The sequence below is a fragment of the Monodon monoceros genome, unplaced genomic scaffold, assembly GCF_005190385.1.
Source record: "Monodon monoceros isolate NGI ecotype Baffin Bay Population unplaced genomic scaffold, NGI_Narwhal_1 Super_Scaffold_21, whole genome shotgun sequence".
In the NCBI taxonomy this organism is placed as follows: domain Eukaryota; kingdom Metazoa; phylum Chordata; class Mammalia; order Artiodactyla; family Monodontidae; genus Monodon; species Monodon monoceros.
In genome coordinates, this window is record NW_021703778.1 from 18,210,270 (window position 1) to 18,236,293 (window position 26,024).

The following is a 26,024-nucleotide window of genomic DNA, read 5'->3' on the forward strand; positions in this document are numbered from 1 at the left end:
TTTTTTGCGGTACACGGGCCTCTCACTGTTGTGGCCTCTCCCGTTGCGGAGCACAGGCTCCGGATGCACAGGCTCAGCGGCCATGGCTCACAGGCCCAGCCACTCCGCGGCATGTGGGATCTTCCCGGACCGGGGCACGAACCCGTGTCCCCTGCATCGGCAGGAGGACTCTCAACCACTGCGCCACCAGGGAAGCCCAGTAATTAAGTTTTGATGGAACACCTAGGTGAGTTTTGAGCAGTTCTGTCATTTCTGACATTACATAAGTACTTTTTAAAAATCTCACAACAACCTTGTAAGCAAGTTTCCTTTAAAGGTTATCAAACATTTTTCATCAAATTCCCTTTAGATCTCAGATAAAATAAAATCTCCATGTAAAGTAATGCAAATTATTTTAAAGCAGTCATACTTTCCAACCCAAACATTGTAAAATGGAATATTTTCTCCTTCAATTATTTCTTAAGAAAAGGCTACAGACATGACCTACTGCATTCCTTAAATAAAAGCCAAATGATATACAGTGTTGATATGTTTTTATATTTAATAATTAATTTCAACTACTTTTTTAAAAAATGCTACAAAAACAAATTAATTTGACATTCACCTCAGTTTTCAGTTTCTAATGCTGACTTTTCATATGTTTACATTTATGCAACCATCAAACTTACCAATTCAGGTGCTTTGCAAACAGACTTGGGTTCTCTGTAATTTACAACTGATGTAAGGGCCTATATAGAAGACAGACCAGGAATTAGCCACCATTAAAAGGGCAAAAACACAGCTAGCTCTATATATGCTATAATCTGTACGTCCAAAAATTACTACCCCACATAAAACATGGCATTTTGGGGGTAGTTTGTTAATACTGTTGTCATATCTAACACAGGGTAAACTCCTCTCGCTGTGTCCCTCATGGTAATTATATAATGATTACATATAATCCTGTTCCTACTGAAAGATACTCTTCATAACTCATTACTGATATTTGAATACACATAAAATAAGACTATATTTTCAAAAATCTTACAACAACCATGTAGGCAAATTTAAATTTAAAAATTTGTAAAATATAATATTTACTTTTCTTTCAAATATTATTCATTATAGCCTAAGTATTATATTCAAAGGAAAAATGAGCACTAAAGAATATTAAAATTATACATGTATTTTTCAGAACATACTAGTGTATTAACAAGTCTCCTTTTATAGCATAATCATGGGAAGTTCAATTCCCATATAATTCAAGCATTCAATCATTCAATTACTCACTTAAAAGTTAAGTTACACACTTCTATTTTGACTTTCACTATGAAATTGGTTGGTTAAGGTGAATCTCCATCTCCAGATTAGAAATCTCACAATTAGAAGCCCTAATTCTGAAACTACCTTAAAGAATAATGATTAAATGAAGAAAATCATATATAGATAAGAATATATGTATTAAAAAGTTACCTTATCCAACGCACTCATAAAGTGCTGATCACCATTCAAAACAGTGTTGATAAGCTGAACAAATTTACCATGTACTTCCAGAACTGACTCCACAAATAGTGTTGGCATCTAAAAATATGAAATACAAAGTACAAAACCACATTTTAAGAAGTTCAAGGGTATAATCTGGCTTAGTGAAGAGTTAAGAGTAAAGTTTTCCCTAAGCAAATAATGTTACACACGACACACACCCTCAAAAAATGTTTTTAGCTAAGACGGTCTTAAAAATCTAAAACTTTGATGTTGAAATTAGCTGTCATTCAACACTGGAAATGCAGGACTGTAGTTTCTCTGCTAGAAGAACCCATGGAAAAAACACTTCTCTCTGGTGCTGGAATTCTGTATCTTAAGTGTAACAAGATACAATCTCAGAACTACCAGGCCTATCACTTTCATAGAGGATTATGTAAATAAAAACGGCCTTCAAAGGCACTGAAGGCTGAGAGAGAGAGAAGTTAAAAAGCCATTATCTGTGAAAACTGAGACCCCTAGAGTTGGGCAGTACAGTTCCCCACATCTCAGAGAGAAGAAATACCTAGTAGTGCAAAAGTGAGTTTTCATTCTTAATGGAGATAACTATGAAGTTAGACCTAAGACTTCTAAGTCAGCTAAAATTATCTGAGTCTCCTACAAACGCATTCTCTTGTATTTGCATCTCCCAGGCCTTGACACCAAACTCTATGCCTCTATGCCCAATGTCATTCCACACCCTGAATCTGTAAAACTAATATAAACTAAGAAACCTAATAAATAATACAGGCTATTAGATCTAAGCAATATAAATTAATAGTTTTACAAAAAATGGGAAAGCTTATGCATTACTGTGGCAGGACATAACATCTAAGAATTACCTGCCAAAGACAAATAAATCTACAACTAAGGAGATCAGCATTTAATAAATGCTCCTGAACAATGAGGTCTATACACAGATCACTGCATCACAGGAGGAGCAAACAGCTCTACATAGGAAAGAGAAGTGACATGTGATGTCATGTCTATCTTATTTGTCAACCATCACTTGTAAAAACAAAGAAGGTGGTCCAACAAAATTTGAAAATAGGAACACACTTTGATAGAAGACACCTTATTGTAAACAGTAATTTAAATGGCAGGGAACCCTTAAGATGGGGATTAAGGATATGAAGGTCACTGCTGGGTATTTTGGGTAGTAAGCATATATTTAGGGAAGATAGTTTTAATCCAAATTTGCTTCCCGGGCTATCAAATCCAGGGCATGTAAAAGGAAATGAAATTGTAAGTTGTCTATATTATCACTGATTAATACCATTACCACTACAAGTAACTAAACATTAATGCCAGTTACACAGAAACAAGACTGTTTAGAAACAGCAAACAGGGACTTCCATGGTGGCGCAGTGATTAAGAATCTGCCTGCTAATGTAGGGGACATGGGTTCGAGCCCTGGTCCAGGAAGATCCCACATTCTGCGGAGCAACTAAGCCCGTGAGCCACAACTACTGAGCCTGCGCTCTAGAGCCCGCGAGCCACACTACTGAGCCCATGCGCTGCAACTACTGAAGCCCGCACGCCTAGAGCCCGTGCTCTGCAACAAGAGAAGCCACCGCAATGAGAAGCCCGCACACCGCAACGAAGAGTAGCCCCCGCTCACCGCAACTAGAGAAAGCCAGCGCGCAGCAACGAAGACCCAACACAGACAAAAATTAATTATTAATTAAAAAAAAAAGAAACAGCAAACATACTTTTCTGTGAGAAATTAACAATTGCTAAATGAACACGACAGTGTGTAGGAAGAAGTTTATCTTATTCACTGATTTTCTAATAATTGATAATTCCAAAATGTGTCCAACAACTTCTAGGTTTGAACATTTTAATAAAGACGTTTCATTTATTGGCATGGTAGGACTTTTCTTTCATGCTTTTAAACAGTAAAGTCAAAAGAAAAACTCCATGATAATCTGATTAAGAGAAAAATTTTCCAGTTCCTTATGTAACTCACATTTTCCTGAGTAAGATTACTGGTTGCTCTAAGGCCCTCATCATGGATATGATTTTGCAGCTCCTGAATCATATGAGGTAAACCAGTGGACACAGCACGGAGTAAGACATACATATTTGCCATGTCTGAGGGGAAAAAGAAATTTATTATTAAATTTCCAAATAGTTTAAAAATGTTTTTAATATAATAGGTAATATATGGTTCCAAATGCAGAATTACAGAAGAGTATGCAGAGCCAGATCCCCACACCTTTCTCCCAATCACCCCATCCTCTTCCCCTGGGAAAGCAACGTTGTGGTTGTTTAGTATCTTCTCAAAGCTGTTTCCTACCCATTCAAGCAAATACGCTATTCTTCCCTCTGCCCCTTTTTATACAAATAGGGTAGCGTATTTCAGGTACTATAAACAACACTTTAACTTAGAGATCTTTTTACATCAGTAAACAAAGCATTTCCTCATATTTTACAACTGCTTGGCACTCCACTTTATGGCTACATTACAACAATTCCTTAACAATTAATGGGAATTTGGTTGTGTCCAATCTCTTGATATTGCAATGTTACAATTAATAATCCTGCATATGGGCAAGAATATCTGCAGTATAAATCCCTGGAAGTGGGACTGCCATGCAAAGCTTAGTCTTGCAGAAGGACCTTCTAGACAGAGCTCCCAGTGGCCAGGAGCTCCCTTGCCAACAAATGGGATCTTTGCACTGAGAGGTGGAAAATGATATCTCAGTGTAGTGGGTTTTATTTTAAACTTTTTACTGAAGTATAACACACAGAAAAATGTACAAACCGTAAGTGTATATCTCAATGAATTATCACGAGTGAACCCCTTTCCCAAAGTTATCACCACCCACAGTAAGAAAGACATGACCTCCACTCAGAAGTCCCCTTCATACCTCTTCCCAATCACTACCCCTCCTGTTCTTCTGCAACGGTAATCACTGTCGTGACAGATTAGTTACTTACTAAACTAAACCAAACCACAGGTTCAGTTTGCCTGTTTTGAACCATTTATACAAATGAAATCATACAATTCTTTCATGTTTGGTTTCTTTGGTTCAACATGTTCATAAGGTTCACCTGTGTTGTATGAAGCTATAATGTGTTCCTTTTCACTCTCCTATAATATTTTATTGTGTGAATATGCAGTACTTTAATTCATTCTGCTGTTACTGGACATTTGAGCTGTTTCCAGTTTGGAGCTATTACAAACAATGTTGCTGTGAGCATGCTTGTGCATGCCTTTTTGTGCATGTGTGCATGCATTTTGGGTGGGGGGTTGAACACCTATGAGAGCAACAGCTGGACGGCAAGAGATGTGTTTGCTCAGCATTAGCAGTCACTCACTGGCAGTGTTTCAAGGTGGTTTCGTTGATTTATACTCTAGGTCCAACATATAACAAGTTCCTGTTACTCTATATACTTCCACACTTATTATTTTCAGTCTTTTTCATTTTATATCAAAATGTGACTAAGTACTGATACCTTAGTTTGGTTTTAATTTGCATTCCTCTGTTTTAGTGAGATTGAGAGCCTTTTTATATGTTTATTGGCCATTTGGATAACCTCTATTCTGCAGTGCCTGTTCAAACTTCTTGACTATTTTATATTTGGGACATAAACCTTTTTCAGGGATTGCAAATATATAACCGTATGACAGCCCTTTTTTTTTCTTTTTGAGTTATAATTGACATATGTTAGTTTCAGGTTTATAACATAATGATATTGGTATACACTGCAGACTGATCACCACAATCTGTCGAGTTAACATCTGTCACCGTACATATTTACAACTTTTTTCTTGTGATGAGAACTTTTTAATTTTATTTTTTTATTAATTTTTATTGGAGTATGGTTGCTTTACAATGTTGTGTTAGCCTCCACTGCACAAGAAATGAATCAGCCATACACATACAGATATCTCCCCCCTTTGGGACTTCCCTCCCATTTAGGTTACCACAGTGCATTAGGTAGAGTTCCCTGTGCTATGCAGTAGGTTCTCATTAGTTGTCTATTTTATACATAGTATCAATAATGTATATGTGTCAATCCCAGTCTCCCAATTCCTCCCACCACACCCCTTTCTCCCTTGGTATCCATACCTCTGTGTCTCTATTTCTGCTTTGTAAATAAAATCATCTATACCATTTTTCTAGATTACACACATAAGCGTTATTATACGATATCTGCGGAACTTTTAAAATCTACTCTCTTAGCAACTTTCAAATATGCAACATGGTATTATTACCTATAGTCATCATGCTATACATTATTACATGACCATGACTTATTTTTTTAATAACTGGAAGTTATTAAACCTTTTGACTCCCTTCAGCCATCCCCACTGACTCTGGCAACCACCAAGCTCTTTTCCGTATCCATAAGTTCATGTGTTTTGTTTTTTAGATTCCATGTATAAGTGAGATCACACGATATTTGTCTTTCTCTGTCTGACTTATTTCACTTAGCACAATGCCCTCGAGGTTGATCCATGTTGTTGCAAAATAGCAGATTTCATTTTTTTTTTTTTTTAATGGCTGACTGATATTTCTGTGTGTGTGTGTGTGTTTATTTTCATCCATTCACCTATCAATAGACACTTAGGTTGTTTCCTTATTTTGGTTATTGTAAATAATGCTGCAATGAACATATATGAACAGGGTTCATATATTTTTTGGGGTGTTTTTGTTTTCTTTGGATAAATGCCCGGAAGTAGAATTGCTAGATCACATCATAGTTTTATTTTTAATTTTTATCCCACAACTGTACACGATAGTTCCCTTTTCTTCACATCCTTGCCAACATTTGTTATTTCTAGCCTTTTTGATAACAGCCATGCTAACAGGTGTGAGGTGATATCTTACTGGGGTTTGGAGTTGCATTTCGCTGATGATTAATAATGTTGAGCACCTTTTCATGTACCTGCTGGCCATCTGTAAGTCTTTAGAAAAATGCCTTCTGTTCAGATCTTTTCTTTTCTTTTCTTTTTTGTGGTACGCGGGCCTCTCCCGTTGCGGAGCACAGTCTCCGGACGCGCAGGCTCAGCAGCCATGGCTCACAGGCCTAACCGCTCTGCAGCATGTGGGATCTTCCCAGACCGGGGCACGAACCCGTGTCCCCTGCATCGGCAGGAGGACTCTCAACCACTGCGCCACCAGGGAAGCCCTGATCTTCTCATTTTTTAATCAGTCTTTTTGCTATTGAGTTGTATGAGTCTTTTATATATTTTGGATATTAACCCCTTATCAGATAAGTGATTTGCAAATATTTTCTCCCATTCAGTAGGTCACCTTTTCATTTTTCTGATGGTTTCCTTTGCTGTGCAGAAGCTTTTTAGTTTGATGGAGTCCCACTTGTTTATTTTTGCTTTTGTTGCCTTTGTTTTTGGTGTCAGATTCAAAAAATCATCACCAAGACGGATGTCAAGGAGCTTATCGCCTTTGTTTTTTTCTAGGAGTTTTATGGCTTCAGGTCTTAGGTTCAAGTGTTTAATTCATTTTGAGTTAATTTTTATGTAGGATATAAGACCGTGGTTCAGTTTCATTCTTTTGCATGTGGCTGTCCAGTTTTTTCAAAAACATTTATTAAAGGGATTGTCCTTTCCCCATTGTGTATTCTTGGCTCCTTTGTCCTATGACTGTCATTGTGATGCTATTTTGATGATCCAATGGTCTTAATGGTTTTTTAATGGTCCAAAGTTTTTAATGATAAAGTAGTCAACTTGATCAATCTTTCCTTGTGGTTAGTGCTTTCTGTGTCTTATTTAAAATATTTTTCTCTACCTCCAAGGTCATGAAGTTATTCTCCTGTATTATCTTCTGGAAGTGTTACTGCTTTACATTGAGATCAAAAGCCCAAAATGAATTGATCGATTTTGTATATGGTGTTTGAGGTAGAGATCAAATTTCGCTTTTTTCCCACATGGATATCCAACGGACCTGGCGCTGTGCGTTCAAAACACTATCCTTCACCCACTGCTCTGCAGGGCTGCCTTAGTCTTAAATGAAGTATCTACATATGTATGGGTTATTTCTTGGCTTTTTATTTTATTCCATTGGTCTCTTTGCCTATCCTTGCACCAACGTCTCATATTCCTAATTACTGTGGTTTTTACAAGTCATGCTATCCCACAGTTTTCGCATCATGCTCTTCAAAATTGTCTTGAAGAGTAAGTATAGCTTTCAGAGTTTCAGAGTTTAAAAAAAAATCTTGGGTTTTGAGAAGATTGCCCTGGATCTATAAATCAATGTTGCTTTCAAGAATGTTTAGTTTTCTGTGTAGGTCTGACACATATCTTGTTACATTTATTCCCTGCTATTTAAAAATCCTTATTGCTTTTTTCTAAAAAATTCCATTTTATTCACTGCTTATTGTTAACATTTCATTGTATTTTCATTTTGTATTTCCCCTATTTTGAGTGAGACTGAGCATCTTCATATATTTAAAATCTATTTATATTTCATTTTCATGTTCTTTGTCTTTTCTCCTCTTATTTACTAGAAACTCTTAATGTATTCAGGAAATTAGCCCCTGTGATTTTTAAAAATGTGCAAACATATTTTCCCAGTTTTTCTTTTGACTTTAGAATACAGTTTGAAAATATACTTTTCCAAAACAATCTATTAAAATAGATTATTAATATCTGTAAAAAGGCATATCGAATATTTTAGAGACTATTACTTAAATATGCTGGAAGTCTAAGGTAGCTGGAAGATGATGTAAAAAGTGCGTTTATAATTTAATTTCTATTCACACTGATGTTTGGTATCACTTACCATTTTTTTTCTCTTGTCGGATGATATTATGACATTCTGCATGTAAGAACTGTAAGTGGTCTGCTACCATTCGTTGCTGACATTCATGAATTACTTTAGTATATGAACTTGGATGTAAGTATTTTCGACATCGAATTTCTTCATCTTTTAATCTACCTAGAACCTTTAGAAATATATTCTTACAGTCAGAAACTACTATGAGAAAACACCTGTAATATCAATAAGTAACTTACATGGCAAAGTAACTTACAAATAAGAATTATATAACTAATTTAAACTCACATTCCATAAGTCATTTCAAAATTTTATTAAGCTGCTAGATGTCACCTACATTTCAGCACTGTCTTATGAACAGCACGGCCTTATGAAAAGTTAAATGGTCTGCATTTTGCCCTCATTTATTGACCCCAATCATCCTACATATAGACAACCTATATGCAATAGGAAACATGGGTAAAGATCATTAAAAACCAGAATAGGTGGTCACTTTATGAATATTTAACTATCAAACTAAAAAGTAATTTACATCAACTGGATCATGTAGATTAAGCTAATTACTTTATGTTGATTCATCTTACAAAACAAACAGTATGTACATGACAGTAAACTATCGCATTAAATATTCCACTAAATTTTTTTTAAGTAAAAAAAATTTAGTCATAGTCAAATATTTCAGTCAAGATCTTTATTAAAGCTTATCCTATTAAAAAAGCACTGAGGTACAAACAATACACTGGTTAACATCAACAAGAACCAGATAATAAAGATAATAGCCAGAGAATCTGGCTTATTTCTACCTCAAATGAAAAACAGACCTAGCCATGTTTAGTATACAAACATGACTTTAATCTGCTTATGGATTAACTAAATAAAAAAGGAATTAGAATGTGGGTCTGAGGGAGGCAAGGGAGGATGAGAAAAGGAAAAAAATAAAATAATGAAAACGGGGGGCAGTGTGCATATCAATAAAAAGTAGATTAAGTTTGGAGTGCCTCAATGCAGGGTATCAAATAAACCACCTGTAGCTGGCAGAAAAAGCCAAAACTAGAGGAAAGATACAGAAAGGGAAGTAGGAAGGCCATATGAATTGTCTGTTAATTAAATGACCTATTCTTATAAATGTTATTTTCCAAATATAATCTCCAATGGCCTTCCTTTTAATAGTTTGAGATCTAGTTTACATATCATATGATTCACCCATTTAAAGTATACAATTCAGTGGTTTTTGGTATATTACATTATTAGTTTTTTAAAATTGTGGTAAAATATATGTAACATAAAATTTGTCATTTTAACCATTTTTAAGTGTACAATTCAGTAGCATTAATTATATTCACAATGTTGTGCAACTGTCTATTTCCAAAACTTTTTCATTACACCAAACAGAAACTGTGCAACCACTAAGCTATAACTCCCTATCCTCCCCTCCCAATAACTTCTAATCTATAATACTTTCTGTATTATTTTGTCTATTCTAGATATTTTATATAAGTGGAACCATATGATGTTTGTCCTTTTGTGTCTGGCTTATTTCACTCAACATAATATTCTCAAAGTTAATCCATCTTGTAGCATGTGTCAGAACTTTATTCCTTTTTAAGGCTGAATGATATTGCATTGTATGTATACACATTTTGCCTGTCTTTTCAACTCCTGAAAGGCATTTGGGTTGTTTCCATTGTTTGCCAACAGCCTGTTTTTGAGAGCCAGATATAACGAGGAGAGTATGTATCCCTGATATTCTGTGTGTACTTCTCAGGATTGGATCTAGAACCTTTAACAAAAGTCTAAGATGTAAAAAGGGCTAAGTGCTAAGACCCACTGACTTAGTGTAGCCTGCACTTAACGGAGGAAAATGTCCTAGATAACTTCTTCAAGGTCCCAGAGCTAAAGAGTGACAAAGCATGAAAAGAATTAAACAACTCAGACTTCTGGACCTGGGCTTTGTGGAATATTCACCATTGTATCATATCAGTAAGTACTGATATTTCCTGACCTATAGCCTATGGAAGCCTCACTACAGCTATTTCACTTGAAACATTTTACCTTTTCTTAAAAAAAATATATATTTATTTATTTGGTTGCACTGGGTCGTAGTCGTGGCAGGCGGGCTCCTTAGTTGCAGCATGTGAACTCTTAGTTGTGGCATGCATGTGGGATCTAGTTCCCCGACCAGGGATCGAACCCAGGCCCCCTACATTGGGAGTGTGGAGTCTTAACCACTGCGCCACCAGGGAAGTCCCCATTTTACCTTTCTTAAAGGTAAACAAACTAACAAAAATCATCTGATAATAAAATGCTTGAAATCCAACACTGCTGATGAAACAATCTAGTTAAAATTTCTAACATATCTTATCTGATGACTGAATTTATAATCTCACTATTCTTTTACTGAGAAAATATACATGGAATTATAAATATGGTTATCAATGTGTTGGTTTAATGATTAAAATTTCTCGTGGAGGTTTTTCTCAGCCTTCCACAAACTTAACAGACCAAAAAGACCAAGTATCTAGAATTATAATATTTTTACTATTTTTTTCCTTCCATTTTAGAGGAAGATAAAAACCCCAACCCTTAGCTTTTGTACTTACCCTATTCCCTTATCTACTAAGCACAAAATATAGTTTATTTTGCCAAGAATATGAATATATATTAATTTTAAAGACAAGCAAATCCAGCAATCAGGATTTTATCAGAAAGCATCAACCACAATGAAAACTGGAATAGCACCTTTTCTATGGAAAATGCCATAGCAGGAACAATGATTTATCAATAGGTGTTGTACATTAACTATAACTCAGTGTAATGATCAAAAAAACAGAACTTTTTCCATCAAAAAAATATATTAACTAAGATAGCTAATATTAAATAAAACCATGCCTGATATATAATAGATGATGTAGTTAACATAATGTTTTCTTACCTTTTCCATATACTGTGAGCAGTTTGATTCTTGTAATAAATTTGAAGCTTCTTGTTTGTAATACTCTCCTGTTTCAGTCAGGAAGGGAGACTCAAAGATTTCCTGATAAAACTAAATAAATCAATTAAATCATATTTAAAAAATTAGAACAGGCAACTTAAGAAATTAAAGGTCTAATTATTTATGTTTTTAAAGGAGGCTTTTTACCTTTAAGGGGAATTTTTTCTTATACTGTTCAACATGAACAAAGGAGTTAATAACCCCATGGATTACTTTCTGGTTTGGGTCTTCTCCACCACGATCACTAAAACAAGGTATAACACAAAACATTCTTGAGAATACAAATATCTATGGGAATATACCAAAGTATGCCACAATATGGCTGCTTATTCTATTGGTCTAATCACATAATGTATAAAGCATTTTAAAGGTCAACGCACACGATGCTTAAAAATGATTTTTCATATTGCAGCTGAGTTAATATTTATGATAGTTTATGTACACATTAGATGTCATTTCAATAAACAACAGAAAAGCTTAATTGTAAAATTAAAGATACTATGTTGACACTAAGATGATACTTCTCCAATTTTAATAGAGTAGCTATGAGCCTATCAATTCAAGACTTTAAATACCAGTGGTTAAGAATATTTGAATTTCACTCACCACAAACTCTATTACTAGAGGATGTGGTCTGAGAATGCAGTCTTTGAACCATCATAAGTATGCCTACAGTAACCTGATGAGACTCATTCCTCAAAGGTACACTCTAATACAATATATCGCTCATTGAAATGACTAATAACTGTTGTTCTCTCTCTAAGAGGTCTGCCAGAGCCACTGATGCTTTCATTTAAGCACAAAGGTATTTCTCTACTTAGAAATTTAGTGAGATATGTTTTAATATTTCTATATTCTGTTACAGTTACAAAGGGATCTAAAGTCATCTCAATTATTCATGTGACATTTTGGTAAGTTCCTACTTAGTCAAGGGTACTACTGTGATGCAAGTCTTAATCACAATAAGAAATGAAGGTGAAGTTTGGCTTTTATAATTATAGAAATAGGAAAATGAAATAGGAAAAAAATAAGAGTGGGCCTAAAGCCACAGTAAAACGGTCTGGCTCTATGTTGGAAGTTTCTGACTCCAGTAATAATGCTCAAATCAAACCATTATACAGTCAAAGGTTTACCTTTCCATGGTAATCTTCCACCTCACTTTAAAATATTTTTTTTCTTTGAATTAATAATTATTTTACAAAGAAAGCAACAGAAAAATATATTATCATCACTTCCTAGTAAAATCTTCTGGTTTTCGTACTGGGATATAAAGATTTTCTAACATTTAAGAAAAGTATTGTGGCAATTACCTTTATATATCAGTGTCCCTCCCTGCCTCTGCCTCCCTCTAATCTGTCTCCCATTCTGTCTCCCATTAATTATCTGGATATTCTGGGAAAAGTTTGTTGTGCTTGAATTAATATGGCTACAGTCCTTCTGACAGTCACAGAAATGTAGTTACAAAGTCTACATTTTGATATAAGAACTAATAAGAACGATGAGTTCATACAAGGCGACACATGGTGAGCTCCTTTCCTCTGCTGACCTTCCCTCTTAAGCCCAAATTAAATCTGCTGAAATAATGATATAACCTATTCCATTGATTTGGAGCGCATCACTTTTTGCCTTTTAACTTTGCCTGGGACCAAATGAAAATCAGTCAAAAGTGAGAAATATCTAAATATTTGGAAAATCAGGTTACCTAAAATTATTTTCATGACCAAATCCTACTGTCCCTGCTCAGCACCAGGAAAACGTCCACTGCTGCTATTCTCAGCACTCCTGCCATTTGTTTCTGACCCCAAAAGGCCCAGAGAAGCGGGAATCAGGTAAGGTAGTGCCTAGAAAGAACATCGACATTCCTACTGCTTAATAACTAAATTGTCCTCTCCTGTAAGAAGAACGTCTGAACTCAGAAACTCTTAGGCATAATTATTCAATTCACCATACACTTTGATAACTGCACAAAAGGTACAATAGAAAATCATTGTAATTTATTTCTATTAGGCTGACAGATAATGAAAATAAACTGAAATGATGCTAAGTTAGTACTATATAAAAGCAATGACTAAGCTGGTTATCTGAATAAGCTCTGGTCTCATCTAAGAACAGTGATCCCAAGAGACGAGCCTTGAGAAAAGAATATGAAGAATTTTTAGAATATGGCTCATTATTTGATCTTGACAGAACTAAGTGGAAAATGCCTACAACAATCATAATGAAATCACTCAGCTGGGAGGATGGGAACTAATAGGAATAGTTTATTGTAGCCCCTAAGACCAGGATTTTGGAGTCAGACTACCTAGGTTCAAGTTCTGGCTGCATTAATATGTCACCTTGTGCAGGTGCTTATTAACCTTTAGTACTCAGAGATGTCCCCTTCTGTAAAGTGGGGGTAAGAAATGTATGTACTCTCACGAGGATATGGTAAAGATTATGCATAATCCAAGCAAGTATGTAGCACAGTGCCTGGTACATGAGTAAACCATCAATAAGCTAGTATTTTAAGTACAGATAGGCGCAAAATGGAAGCATTTTCAATAAATTAGAGAGGAGAAGAAAGCTTAGAGACCAAAAAAGCACTAACTGTGATTTTAAAACCAAGGCATTTTAGAGAGCAGACCAGGTTTGTGATGGTCATTAAAAGTTAGGTTGGAACTCTCAAAAGTCCTGATTCTGATATGTGACAATGGGTAAATTAATCTCTTGGTGAAACTCCCATTCACCCCCTATGATTAAAATGAGAATATGGTTCCAACAAATTAAATGCAGCCTCCTGCTCTCACTCCAAATCTGAGAAGTGACAGGAAGGATACTTTTTAACACTCCATTGTTGGCTGTAGCCCTTGGACCTGTAGAAATTGAAAAAAAGAGAATGAAGACTAGACAGCACAGAAAAACAAAATTACGGACCAAAATGCACAAGAGAAAGAACTGCTAAAGGGAGGGGGTGGAAGATAGTGAAGGAGGACAGGCAAGAAGTGGTGTTACTGAAAGCGGGCTGGCACAAAACCAGCAAGGTCATCAGCAGACTAGCTGCTCTGCGTGTCCCTGCAGGAGCAGTGAGTGTGGTGCCACGAGGAAGGGAAGCGCCTGCGCCCAGACTGCTCCAGACTGCGCCAGATTGCCCCCAGACTGCTCCCAGACTGTGCCCAGACTGCTCCAGACTGTGCCAGACTGCCCCCAGACTGCTCCCAGACTGTGCCCAGACTGCTCCAGACTGTGCCAGACTGCCCCCAGACTGTCCCCAGACTGTGCAAAACTGCGGCCAGACTGTTCCAGACTGCCCCCAGACTGCTCCAGACTGCTCCCAGACTGCCCCCAGACTGAGCCAAACTGCGGCCAGACTGTTCCAGACTGTGGCCAGACTGCACCCAGACTGCACCCAGACTGCGGCAGACTGCGGCCAGACTGCACCCACACTGCGGCCAGACTGCTCCAGACTGCGGCCAGACTGCGCCAGACTGCCCCCAGACTGCCCCCAGGCTGTGCCAGACTGAGCCCAGACTGCACCAGACTGTGCCCAGACTGCTTGGCCCCAACCCCAGAGCACCTCAGGAGGCACTGGAAAATCAAGGAAACAGTTCACCTTCAGACTGGCAAGCCTTGATGAGTAGTAGAGAAATGGGTTCCCATACTCTGCCTTTGGAAGAACAGGTACTTTACAGAGGGCAACGTTAATTCTAAAGGCACATACGCTATGGCTCCAAACATCTGCACCTGTGCATGACAGAGCCAGGAGTTGTAGTAATGGAAAAGCTGGAAACAACCTAATAGACATTACTAGGAGAAGAGTTTAAAAATTGAGGTAGAGCCATACCAAATATTATATAGAGTTTAGGAAGAATGAGGAAGATCTCTACGTACAAACATAGAAAAATTATCAAGATATAAAACTGAATTTTAAAAGAAGTACGTCATAAATGATTTTCAGAAGTTAGAAAAAAAGAAAAAATTCTATACTTAAGAAAACAGAACAATATTCTGTATTGTATTCTGTATCATATTTATTTCTCTACATAGATATAAAAATTCATAGGAAAAGGTTTGAAAAGACAGTTAACCGAATGATAACAGGGATTATTACCTCTGTGGAGAGGAAGATTGAGGAAAGGATCTGGAACACTCAAAGGTTTTCAAGAATGCATGTACATGTCATTTGTGTATTTGGAACTAAGTTTTTCACTGAGTAGCTGGTACCAGGTCTGGGGAAGAAAATGTACAAGATAAGCCTGGAATACACTGACATACTAGATAGCAAGAAAGTTATCAATGATGACTAGGGTCACTTCAAAAAGGCTCTGGCACCAACTAACCAAAGAGAAGCTATTTAAACTTTAATAAAGTTAGACAATGAATAGGAACAAGTCAAATATATTTAAGTCTATAAGCTTCATCACAGTATGTTGGAAAAAAAAAAGCTAATTGGCCACTTTTTGAACATGACAGCAAACCAACTCATTATCCTGACAACTCGGTAAAGAAAAGAAAAGAAACAAGCAGTTATTTCGCCCTTCCTATACGATAACCAAATAGTAGATAAGGGTAAGAATATTTTTATAAAATTTTTCAAGTTAAAAAATGAAAACCGAATGACAGAATTAAGGTGGCATTTTTTTACAAACCCCAATATACTAAAAGATGTCAGCATTTAGCATCAGTGGCTGCTTACATCAAAAAAAGAGTGAAAAATCAGACATTACCAAAGAACAAAATATCTTTGGTTTTGCCGGCAAGAACCAACCTGAGTCTGAGTAAAACACTGAACTGCCAATTTACAGGAAACAGAGGACACAGAAACACGTATAAATGGGCCTCATGCATGCAATCACCAAAATCCAGACAGTGGTAAAGTCTAAAGATCAAATGGCCAGGATTCATGAACAAATAAGTTACAAGTTAAAAAAAAAAGGGATGGAGGAGAAACCTATTGATTAAAAGATGTTTTAGATTAGAAGTCTGGGCACAGTCTGGTGCAGTCTGGAGCAGTCTGGGGGCAGTTTGGCGCAGTCTGGGTCCAGTCTGGAGCAGTCTGGGGGCAGTTTGGCACAGTTTGGGGGCAGTTTGGGGGCAGTCTGGGTGCAGTCTGGGAGCAGTCAGGGCGCAGTCTGGTGCAGCCTGGGTGCAGTCTGGGGGCAGTTTGGCGCGGTTTGGGGGCAGTCTGGGTGCAGTCTGGGAGCAGTCAGGGTGCAGTCTGGAGCAGTCTGGGGGCAGTTTGGCGCAGTCTGGGTGCAGTCTGGAGCAGTCTGGGGGCAGTTTGGCGCAGTTTGGGGGCAGTCTGGGTGCAGTCTGGGAGCAGTCAGGGTACAGTCTGGAGCAGTCTGGGCGCAGTCTAGCTCAGTCTAGCTCAGTCTGGGCACAGTCTAGAGCAGGTTTTTTTAGGATAGACAAGACTAAACTACAGAGTCTAGGAATGCACACATGGGTGAAAAAACCATAAGGAAATAGAAGAAAGTGATTGCCTCAAAAGTTGGGTAGTGGTTACTATGGGAGAAAGGGAGGGGATGGGACACACACAAGGGTCTCAGGGGAGGCTGGCATGGTTCTAGTCCTTAACCTGGGTGGCAGTAACAAGCACATTCACCTTATAATAATTCATTAAGCTGTACATTTGTGTTGTATGGCCTCCTGTATCTATATTTAATTTTACACTAAATGATACACACACACAGCAAAATCCCCAAAAGTCCAAAAGAAAACTGTTATAACAATGTTAATATGTGACAGAATACGGAAAAAGAGCACAAGATAGATAAAGTTACTACATAACAATAAAAACAATTAACCATGAACAGAATAATCCTGATATTTATTCAACTAACAACAGAGCCTCAAAATTCATAAAACAAAAACTAACAACGGCACTGATGAAAATCCATAAATCTAAAATGAGCTGGGAAATTTAAAACATCTCTCAGAAACTGAGATACAAAAGAATAAAAACTACTACATTAAATTTTATTTATTTATTTTGTTTGTTTGTTTGTTTGTTTTTGCTGTACGCGGGCTTCTCACTGTTGTGGCCTCTCCCGTTGCGGAGCACAGGCTCTGGAAGCGCAGGCTCAGCGGCCATGGCTCACGGGCCCAGCCACTCCGCGGCATGTGGGATCCTCCCGGACCGGGGCACGAACCCGTGACCCCTGCATCGGCAGGTGAACTCTCAACCACTGCGCCACCAGGGAAGCCCTAAATTTTATTTTTATCCAAGATATTTTTCCTCAATGAAATCTATAATTTCTTAACAGTTAAGAAATAGAATAACAAACATATGAACATGCCAGAGAAAACACAAATCAGCCATAGCAGCCTATGTTATAGATTGTTCCTAATTCAAAGGGGAAGAAAGAATTTTATTTATAGTTTTTATTTTGGGGTTTCTCTGGTGGCACAGTGGTTAAGAATCCACCTGCCAATGCAAGGGACATGGGTTCGAGCCCTGATCCGGGAAAATCCCACAGGCCACGGAGCAACTAAGCCTGTGCGCCACAACTACTGAGCCCAGGCACCACAACTACTGAAGCCCGCACGCCTAGAGCCTGTGCTCCACAATAAGAGAAGCCACTGCAATGAGAAGCACGCCCACCGCAACGAAGAGTAGACCCTATTCGCTGCAACTAGAGAGAAAGCCCGCGCACAGCAACTAAGACCCAATGCAGCCAAAAATAAATAAATAAAATATATTTTTAAAAAAATTTTTAAAGTTTCTACTTTTGTTCAAAGACTACTTGACACTAGAAAGTTAACTGTGGAGCTACTGGAAAAAAGGAAAGCAATTCTGAATTCATTTAGCATTAAAAAGTCTGTGTTTTCAACAGTATCTTTAAGCATCTAAGCAAATCCTTTTACCTGCATTTAAAAATGTATCTACTTTCTTCTCTCTAATTTCATATTCTTACACTGTAACATTTAGATCCACAAAGTTACAGCATTTTATTTATTAAAATTAAAAACAATGTTAGGTTGTTACTATGCTGAAAGCCCCAATTGGCAATTCTACTATTTTATTATAAAAGACAAGTTATTATATGAATAGAATTACTTTTATCTTTCCTTAGTGAAGCAGACACTGTGAAAAACATGCAGATACACAACCTATGACTACATCACTTGTATCTTTCTTCCTTATATAGGAGGAGCACTTTTACTTTTGGATTATCAATTAAATTTTATGTGTACAGATTTCATGATACCATGAAAAAAAAATTAAACAATTGTTTCATTGACTCTCTTAAGCAAACAAAAAAATTCTGCAACCTACATTCCACTTTTAAATCTAGTACTTCACTGAAACAGTTTCTCTAAAATCCATGAAGCTGGGATTATTCCTGTAGCGTTTATATACCTCAAAAGAAGCCACCTTTATAGAATACAATTAATCAAAAAAAGAGCCTGGACCTAGTCTGTACCTGAAAAGCAGAGGATACATGGTCGTTTAGCCTTTTACGTCACTTTATGTTGCTGTCTTGTTTTCCTGCCTGTGACCTTTTTAGACCGTCTTTTCTGATCTACAGAAACCCCACTCCACCCAATACAACTTTTTTCAAAAGTCATGAAATTGTATTACAGTTTACTGAGCATTTCAGCATTCATGCCTAGTAAGAATTTTCACTTAGCAGAACATTTTGATTTCACAAGAAAATGTCCTCCATTAGCTTGACAGATAACTTTACCTCTTTCAAGGCTGAGATGGCCCTCAACTTTGTGAAATCTTCCAAGAAGATCAACACACTACCTGTGAGTTGGGGAATTTTTATGATCTGTATATTTCTCTTACAATAAGAAAATGAAGGACAGTTCTATGTGTGATTCTATACAAAAACTCCTAGAGATGCAGGTGATGGTGCAGCATAAAATATACCTCTGCACAACCAAAGTTACATTAGGAACTACTCTTTTCCTAAAGGTGCTAACCAAATCAATTCATCTACTGATGAAGCTAAGAGCACACAGTGAAAAGATGGAGAAAGTATATTACTTGGGTAAAATAAAGAACAATTAACTGAGGTAGGGATTATCTAACCCAAGTTGTAGGAAAAGAGCTGTATCATTAGTATCAGATAAGCACCTGAGTGGTGGAAGCAAGCATTTTAGCTAAAGGACAAGTGCTTAAGAATCACAGGGCTAAACAAACGTAAAACCCTGGGAACAGTTTTAAAGCAGCAGTATCTAAAAAATGTTGACGTCCAAGGGTAAACAGTGTACCAAGTACTAAATATATTTAAGAACTAGGAAAGGCACATGTCTTTTCTTTTAGTAACTCTTGGCTATTATGATAAAAAATAACCTCTCAGACTACATTAAATAATGTTAGCACTAAGGGAGACCTATCTAGGCAGGAGTAAAACCACGTCTATCTGTTAGGGATTGCCGGCATGTCATTTGTCCTTGCTCTGAAATCTTTTCACTGTATAATCCTCTCCACTTCATCTCACCTTTTTCAATCTACTTTTCCCAGTGCTCTGGGCAATTTACCACTCTCTCATCATGCTTTATTGTCACCCTATCTGTCCATGATATCTCACATGACAAAGGGTAAATAGATGTTAAAGCAATGTAGCAGAAAGACCCAAATTGGAAGCTTAAAGACATGGAGTCTCTTTCCGACCTACATCAAGTTCAGTAAGTCATTTTTCCTTATTGAAGTTCAATTTGCTTACTTATAAATAAAACCTGCCTGGCCTCCTTGAGATCAAATAAAGAAAATACGTGTGAAAACACTAGAATATTCAAAGCATTATAAAACCAAAATATATTCATCATTAAGCTTAAGTACTGGAGCTAGGAGCGGAAGAAACATTCTGTGGATTGAAATGACAGGCATAATGGATTTAGAGTTAAAAATTCCAGATTTGAATCTCTGGAATTAAGAAGATGGGAGCTGAATAGAGCAACACAACTGTAAAATGGTAAATTGTACCAATCACCTAGGGTGAAGATTAAATGGGATTCACACGTAAAGTTTTTAGATCACTGCTTGGTACACAGTTTCCATATTTTATTATTATTATTAAGCCTTAGTACCCTTAGCTGTAAAATGTAAGATAATACCTACCTAACAGAGTAGACATAAAAAATAAATGAGATATTAGTAAAGCATGTTGAATAATACTTTAATGGAAACTGATTTTAACAACAAAACTAAAACAAGTTGCCCTAATGTCTCTAAACATATAGTCCCTATGTCTTTTCCAGAATTAGTATCCTACTGTTGTATTATTTTTCTCAGTTATATTTTCTTTAATTTTTCATAAAATTCATTTTTAACAAGCTAACAATCACACTTAAGGAAAATTTACTAGGTTGGATCAAAATTATATTAAAAGAGACATTTCGGGGCTTCCCTGGTGGCGCAGTGGTTGGGAGTCTGCCTGCCAATGCAGGGGACACGGGTTCGCGCCCTGGTCTGGGAAGACCCCACATGCCACGGAGCGACTGGGCCTGTGAGCCACAACTACTGAGCCTGTGCATCTGGAGCCTGTGCTCCGCAACAAGAGAGGCCGCGGTAGTGAGAGGCCCAGGCACCGCGATGAAGAGTGGCCCCCGCTTGCCACAACTAGAGAAAGCCCTCACACAGAAACGAAGACCCAACACAGCCATAAATAAATAAAATTCTTTTTTTTTTTAAAAAAAAGAGACATTTCATTAAAAGTGCATTTAGAAAATTATAACAATATTTTCATTATCCTTTTAATGTAAAATAGCTGAATTCTAAGTCAAGAAGAAAGCTAATATTTCTTAGCAAAGGAAATTATACTAGAGCCTGTAATTCTCGTTGGACGTGTTCTTTTAGTCAGTCATAGTTCAGTGGAGAAAGAGGAAGGAAGAAAACTGTTCCACCCTACTGCTTCACTACTGCCTTTCCTCTCTCTCATCACCTTTGGAAACAGTAGAATCATGAAAAGTGTGAGTGACAATTTTTAAAACCAAGTTACTAACTCCTACCACATATTTTCTATTTGGTGTTAACATTAATTATTAAAATAGTCTCTCCTTTTATGGCTTTTTTTCTTAACCTCTTATTTCTTATTAGGAGCCCCATAGTAAGAACAATGCTCTGCTTTTTTCCTCACATAGAAAACTCCATATTTGGGTCTTCTTAATGAAAGCAGTTTCAGAGGGAGTGGCCATTATCACACAGCAATTCACTGGTCTACAGCATTCCTTTCACAGTAGTTCCAGTCACCTAGAATTTATCTGTGTGAGCGATTTCAGTTTCGGATTCCCCAGAGCTGAGGTCTAGTAAGAATCTTCTAGGCCAGAGCTGACCAAGAATGTTCTACTCTGGACTCCACAGGATAACTTACTTGGTGCCAAACGTTATTCACACAGCAGTTAGGTAAAGAGTCAACCACTCTGGGCCATGAGGACAGTGGGAAGCCCTTTCCTCATAAATTTACCTCAGAAGTTAACTGATTATTAAGGTGACCAACAACTGGAAGAATCTGTTTTCCTGAGTAGGTTATTGTCATCAGGGTTTCAGCCGAGAATATGTTCAAACAACTCAGCACTGCCTACAAGATCCAAGATGTTTCAGGATTACACAACAAGTCACTTCCTTCAGGGACTTATTTATTTACTAAGCATATTAGGTCATAGTGAAATCTGCCCCCCAAAACCAAAAGATTATAAAACGATTTTAAAATATTGGCATTAGAATGGAAAATGAGGCTTGTTACAGTAAAATGAGGCCTATGTGCAGTTGACAGCCATGCAACCGTTCACTATTTTAGACCATTTCAAACAGCAAATTAGAACTGACTCAGGAAGATCAATGTCAGTACTCACTTTTTGATTTCTCGGAGCAGCATTCGGATGAGGATGGTCTGAAGTGGTTCAACCATCAATTTCCTCCACATATCCAATGCTAGCTGCCAGGAAAAATGAAAATCATCAAGGCTGAATTACTCAGTATCTGATTTAAACATTTGTTCAAGACTTCCTTTAAAAGTAAAAACACCCATCAAATGAAGTATTTATAACTCTACTTCAAAATTCAAATAAAAATTGAATATAAGGAAAATAAATTTCTAATTTAAAATGACAATGACTATCATATCAGACTTGTACAAACAACAGAATTAAGCTTTTATCATTAATTGAAAATCTTACAGAAATAACTGATTTTTATAAAACCTTAATTTATTGATTGTTAAATGCCCAATATTAGGGAAGGGCTATAGACACCAAAACTATAATGGAAACAAAGGAGTTATGTTAAATAAAATAATGTGATTTGGCTGTTGGCTGGTTTTTGAAATCATAACACCTCTCATACAAACATAAAAGAATAAGTCAATTTAAAGAATAATAAAATAAACATACCTGTATTCAACACCCAATTTAAGAAATATGGCTTCACCATTACTGTTGCCCCAAATGTCCTCCTCCTTTCTTTCCCCTCAGAGATTATCACTATCCTGCGTTTTGTGTTAAATCATTCCCTTCCTTACAGCTCTACCAAGTGTGTAACTATCCCCATATGATATTTTTGAAGTTGACTATTTCTTTTTTTTTTTGGCCGCACCACATGGCATGTGGGATCTTAGTTCCCCGACCAAGTATCAAACCTGTGCCCCCTGCAATGGAAGCGCGGAGTCCTAACCACTGGACCACCAGGGAAGTCCTGAAGTTGACTGTTTCTGACCTTGATAACAAAATCACATTGTATGCTCTTCCATGTATGATTTTTTTTTTTTTTTTTTTTGCGGTATGTGGGCCTCTCACTGTTGTGGCCTCTCCCGTTGCGGAGCACAGGCTCCGGACGCACAGGCTCAGCGGCCATGGTTCACGGGCCCAGCCGCTCTGCGGCATGTGGGATCTTCCCGGACCGGGGCACGAACCCGTGTCCCCTGCATCGGCAGGCGGACTCTCAACCACTGCGCCACCAGGGAAGCCCCCATGTATGATTTTTGTTTTGGTTTGTTTTGTTTGTTATTTTTAAATTTTATTTATTTTTTGTTATTTTTTAATCTTATTTCTTATGTATAATTTTTTAACTGTAACTTTGTTATTGAAATCCAACCAAACCGACAGGGTTTATAGTTCAATCATTGGCATTGCTATATAGTATCCTCTTGAATGAAGACACTATGATCAGCTTTTACTTTCTACTGCTGATGACACTGTTTGTGATCCCAGCTTTTGCCACTGAGAACACCGCGGCTGTTCCTGTATTCACCTTCTGGTGGTCATAAGCAAGCGGTTCCCTGATACACACCTACGAGTGGAGACGCTGGCCGACAGGAGCAGGCATGCGTGCAGCTTTACTAAACAAAGCCAAGTGGTTTTCCACTTTACACTTGAAGCCAACATCCTGACAACAACTGCTACTGCCAGGCTCTGGTCAGACTCTGCCAATGTGATGGACATAAAATGGACCTCCTTCACGTTTTAACTGGCAATTTCCTGAATAAGGCTGGGCATCTTTTTATGATTTTTGTGCATTTCAGTTTTCTTTTTTCTCTGTAAACTGTCCATTAATGTTTGTCTTCTTCTCAATGCAACCTCGTAGTTCTTTATATATCGTGGAAATTAATCCCTTGACAGTTTTACATATCGCACTTTGTCATAGTTTGTGACTTGACTTTTGAATTTCTTTACAGCATTTTTTAAGTAAAAATATATTATATTTTAATGTGCTCAAATTTAGCAATCTTTTCCGTTATTGTTTGCATTCTTGTGTCTTTTAAGAACTCTTTCGCTCCCTAAGGTCAACCTTGAGGAGATATGTGTCGTCCTATGCTGCCTTCCAAAGTTTTCAAGTTTTGCCTTCACACGGAAGCCTTTAAACTCCAATAAATTTTTCTCATACAGAGTACAAGTTATTCCAGTATCAAAAACTGATTGCTCCTTAAAAAAAAAAATTGATTTCTCCTGTTTCCAACGTAGCTGCATCCACACAGGTATGATTCTGTTTTTAGCCTCTCTACTGTTTCCCTGGGATAACTTTTTTCTGATCCACTGGTAATTTTATAAAAATAAGTAAAAGCATCTGTTTTCCCACAAGGAACAATCTTCAGGTTTTGCCTTCTTTTTCTTTTTAATTAGCACAAAGAAGATAATACATAAGAAAATGGGATTTTATAGCTGTAGTAGGAGGGCAAACTGGTAAAGCCTTTGAAAGGCAAGGTGGCAGGGCTATCAAAGTTCAGGCTGTGCTTTGACCCAGAAAATCCACTTCCCGGTACTCACTCCATGAAAATTTCTGCTCATGTACCAGCAGATATATACACAAATGTAACTCCATGATTGTAAGATTTCTGTTTACTTTACTCATTACCATATTCCCAGCACATAGTACAGTGTCTAGCACACAGAGGGATTCAAACAATATTTAATAAGTGAACAAATGAACAATGATGTTCACACAGTATTGTTTGTGACAACAAAAAAATGAAAACTAAGGGGAATAGTTTAATAAATAATTATTTGATATCCCTACTTGTTAAACAAAAGGCAAGAAATACAAGTTGCAGAATTTTATGTATGCTCGGATGTCAAAACTATTATGTATGTATATATATATTTATATGTAAATGCGCAGGTAAAATTCAGAAAAGATATAAATCTAATTGTTTATAGTGATTTCCTCTGGGAAGAGGAGTGGGCATGACAGCGTTAGTGATAAGGAACGATTATAAAATAAAACATTCACTTATAATCCTACAAACTAAAGCAACTGCTATTAAGATTCTGGTATTTCCCACTGATCTGTTTCCCTACATCCTTTCCCCTCTACAGCTTTATTCCTATTAAACATATAATGTTGTGTCCAAATGTTTTCAAAAACCATTTTCCCCTTTGTTAATGCTTCTATTAACTGTTTTCTACTAATTTATCCCTTTGCTTACTTTCATAACAAAATCATATTGTATATAGTCTTCTATGTGTGATTTTTATTGGATATTGGAAATTTAGACTGTTAGCCCATTAGTCACCCTTATTAATGACTGCAAGGAATACTTTTAAACATTTAAACCGTTTTTTCCGTATTAGTTTTGCAGTACAAATTACCAGACGTGGGATTGCCTGGTCAACAGGTATTGAACATTTTAAAGTCTACTTTAAATTGATAAATTTGATTGATAAATTTCTTTCTAAAAGGGTTATTCTAATTTAAATTTCTACTAATGCTGCATCTTAGTTGTTTATTTCCTTCACTGACACCCATCAAAATTTAACATTAATTTCTCTACTTTGTTGGCATCTGCTTCCCCATGAGGAGAGCGGACCTTCTGTCTGTTCACCATTGTATCCCCAATGTCTGGCTACTCGATAAATATGTACGACATGAATAAAAGAACACTGCACTAGGGCTTCCCTGGTGGTGCAGTGCTTGAGAATCTGCCTGCTAATGCAGGGGACACGGGTTCGATCCCTGGTCTGGGAAGATCCCACATGCCACGGAGCAACTAGGCCCGTGAGCCACAACTACTGAGCCTGCGCGTCTGGAGCCTGTGCTCCGCAACAAGAGAGGCCACGACAGTGAGAGGCCCGCGCACTGCGATGAAGAGTGGCCCCCGCTTGCCACAACTAGAGAAAGCTCTCGCACAGAAACGAAGACCCAACACAGCCAAAAATAAATAAATAAATAAATAATTTTTAAAAAAACACCACACCAGAGTATTTCTTGCATAGTCAATATATGTTTTATATATTATTATAATTTTCCACATTTAAATCTGAACTGTACCTCAAAAATTTGAGTGAATTGGTTGAACTGCACACTTTATTGTTTTACTCTGAATTTCTTTACTTTTTTTTTTTTTTTTTTTTTTTTTTTTGGT

The 26,024-nt window shown here is 37.1% G+C and overlaps 1 protein-coding gene across 4 annotated transcripts in view; it reads right to left on the minus strand.

The window, feature by feature from the left end:
- The window catches only part of CUL2 (cullin 2), an 81,852-nt gene that overhangs the window by 17,049 nt on the left and 38,779 nt on the right, over positions 1–26,024 (minus strand). For 3 of the 4 annotated variants that reach the window (XM_029238417.1, XM_029238415.1, XM_029238416.1), the window contains exons 6-12: positions 22,024–22,106; positions 11,386–11,482; positions 11,179–11,289; positions 8,253–8,415; positions 3,470–3,594; positions 1,453–1,560; positions 669–728 (exon numbers count right to left, since the gene is read on the minus strand). In XM_029238417.1, coding sequence (XP_029094250.1) covers positions 669–728; positions 1,453–1,560; positions 3,470–3,594; positions 8,253–8,415; positions 11,179–11,289; positions 11,386–11,482; positions 22,024–22,106 — 747 coding nt within the window. The remainder of the gene's footprint in view (positions 1–668; positions 729–1,452; positions 1,561–3,469; positions 3,595–8,252; positions 8,416–11,178; positions 11,290–11,385; positions 11,483–22,023; positions 22,107–26,024) is intronic. The other variant, XM_029238418.1, reaches the window with a different exon arrangement.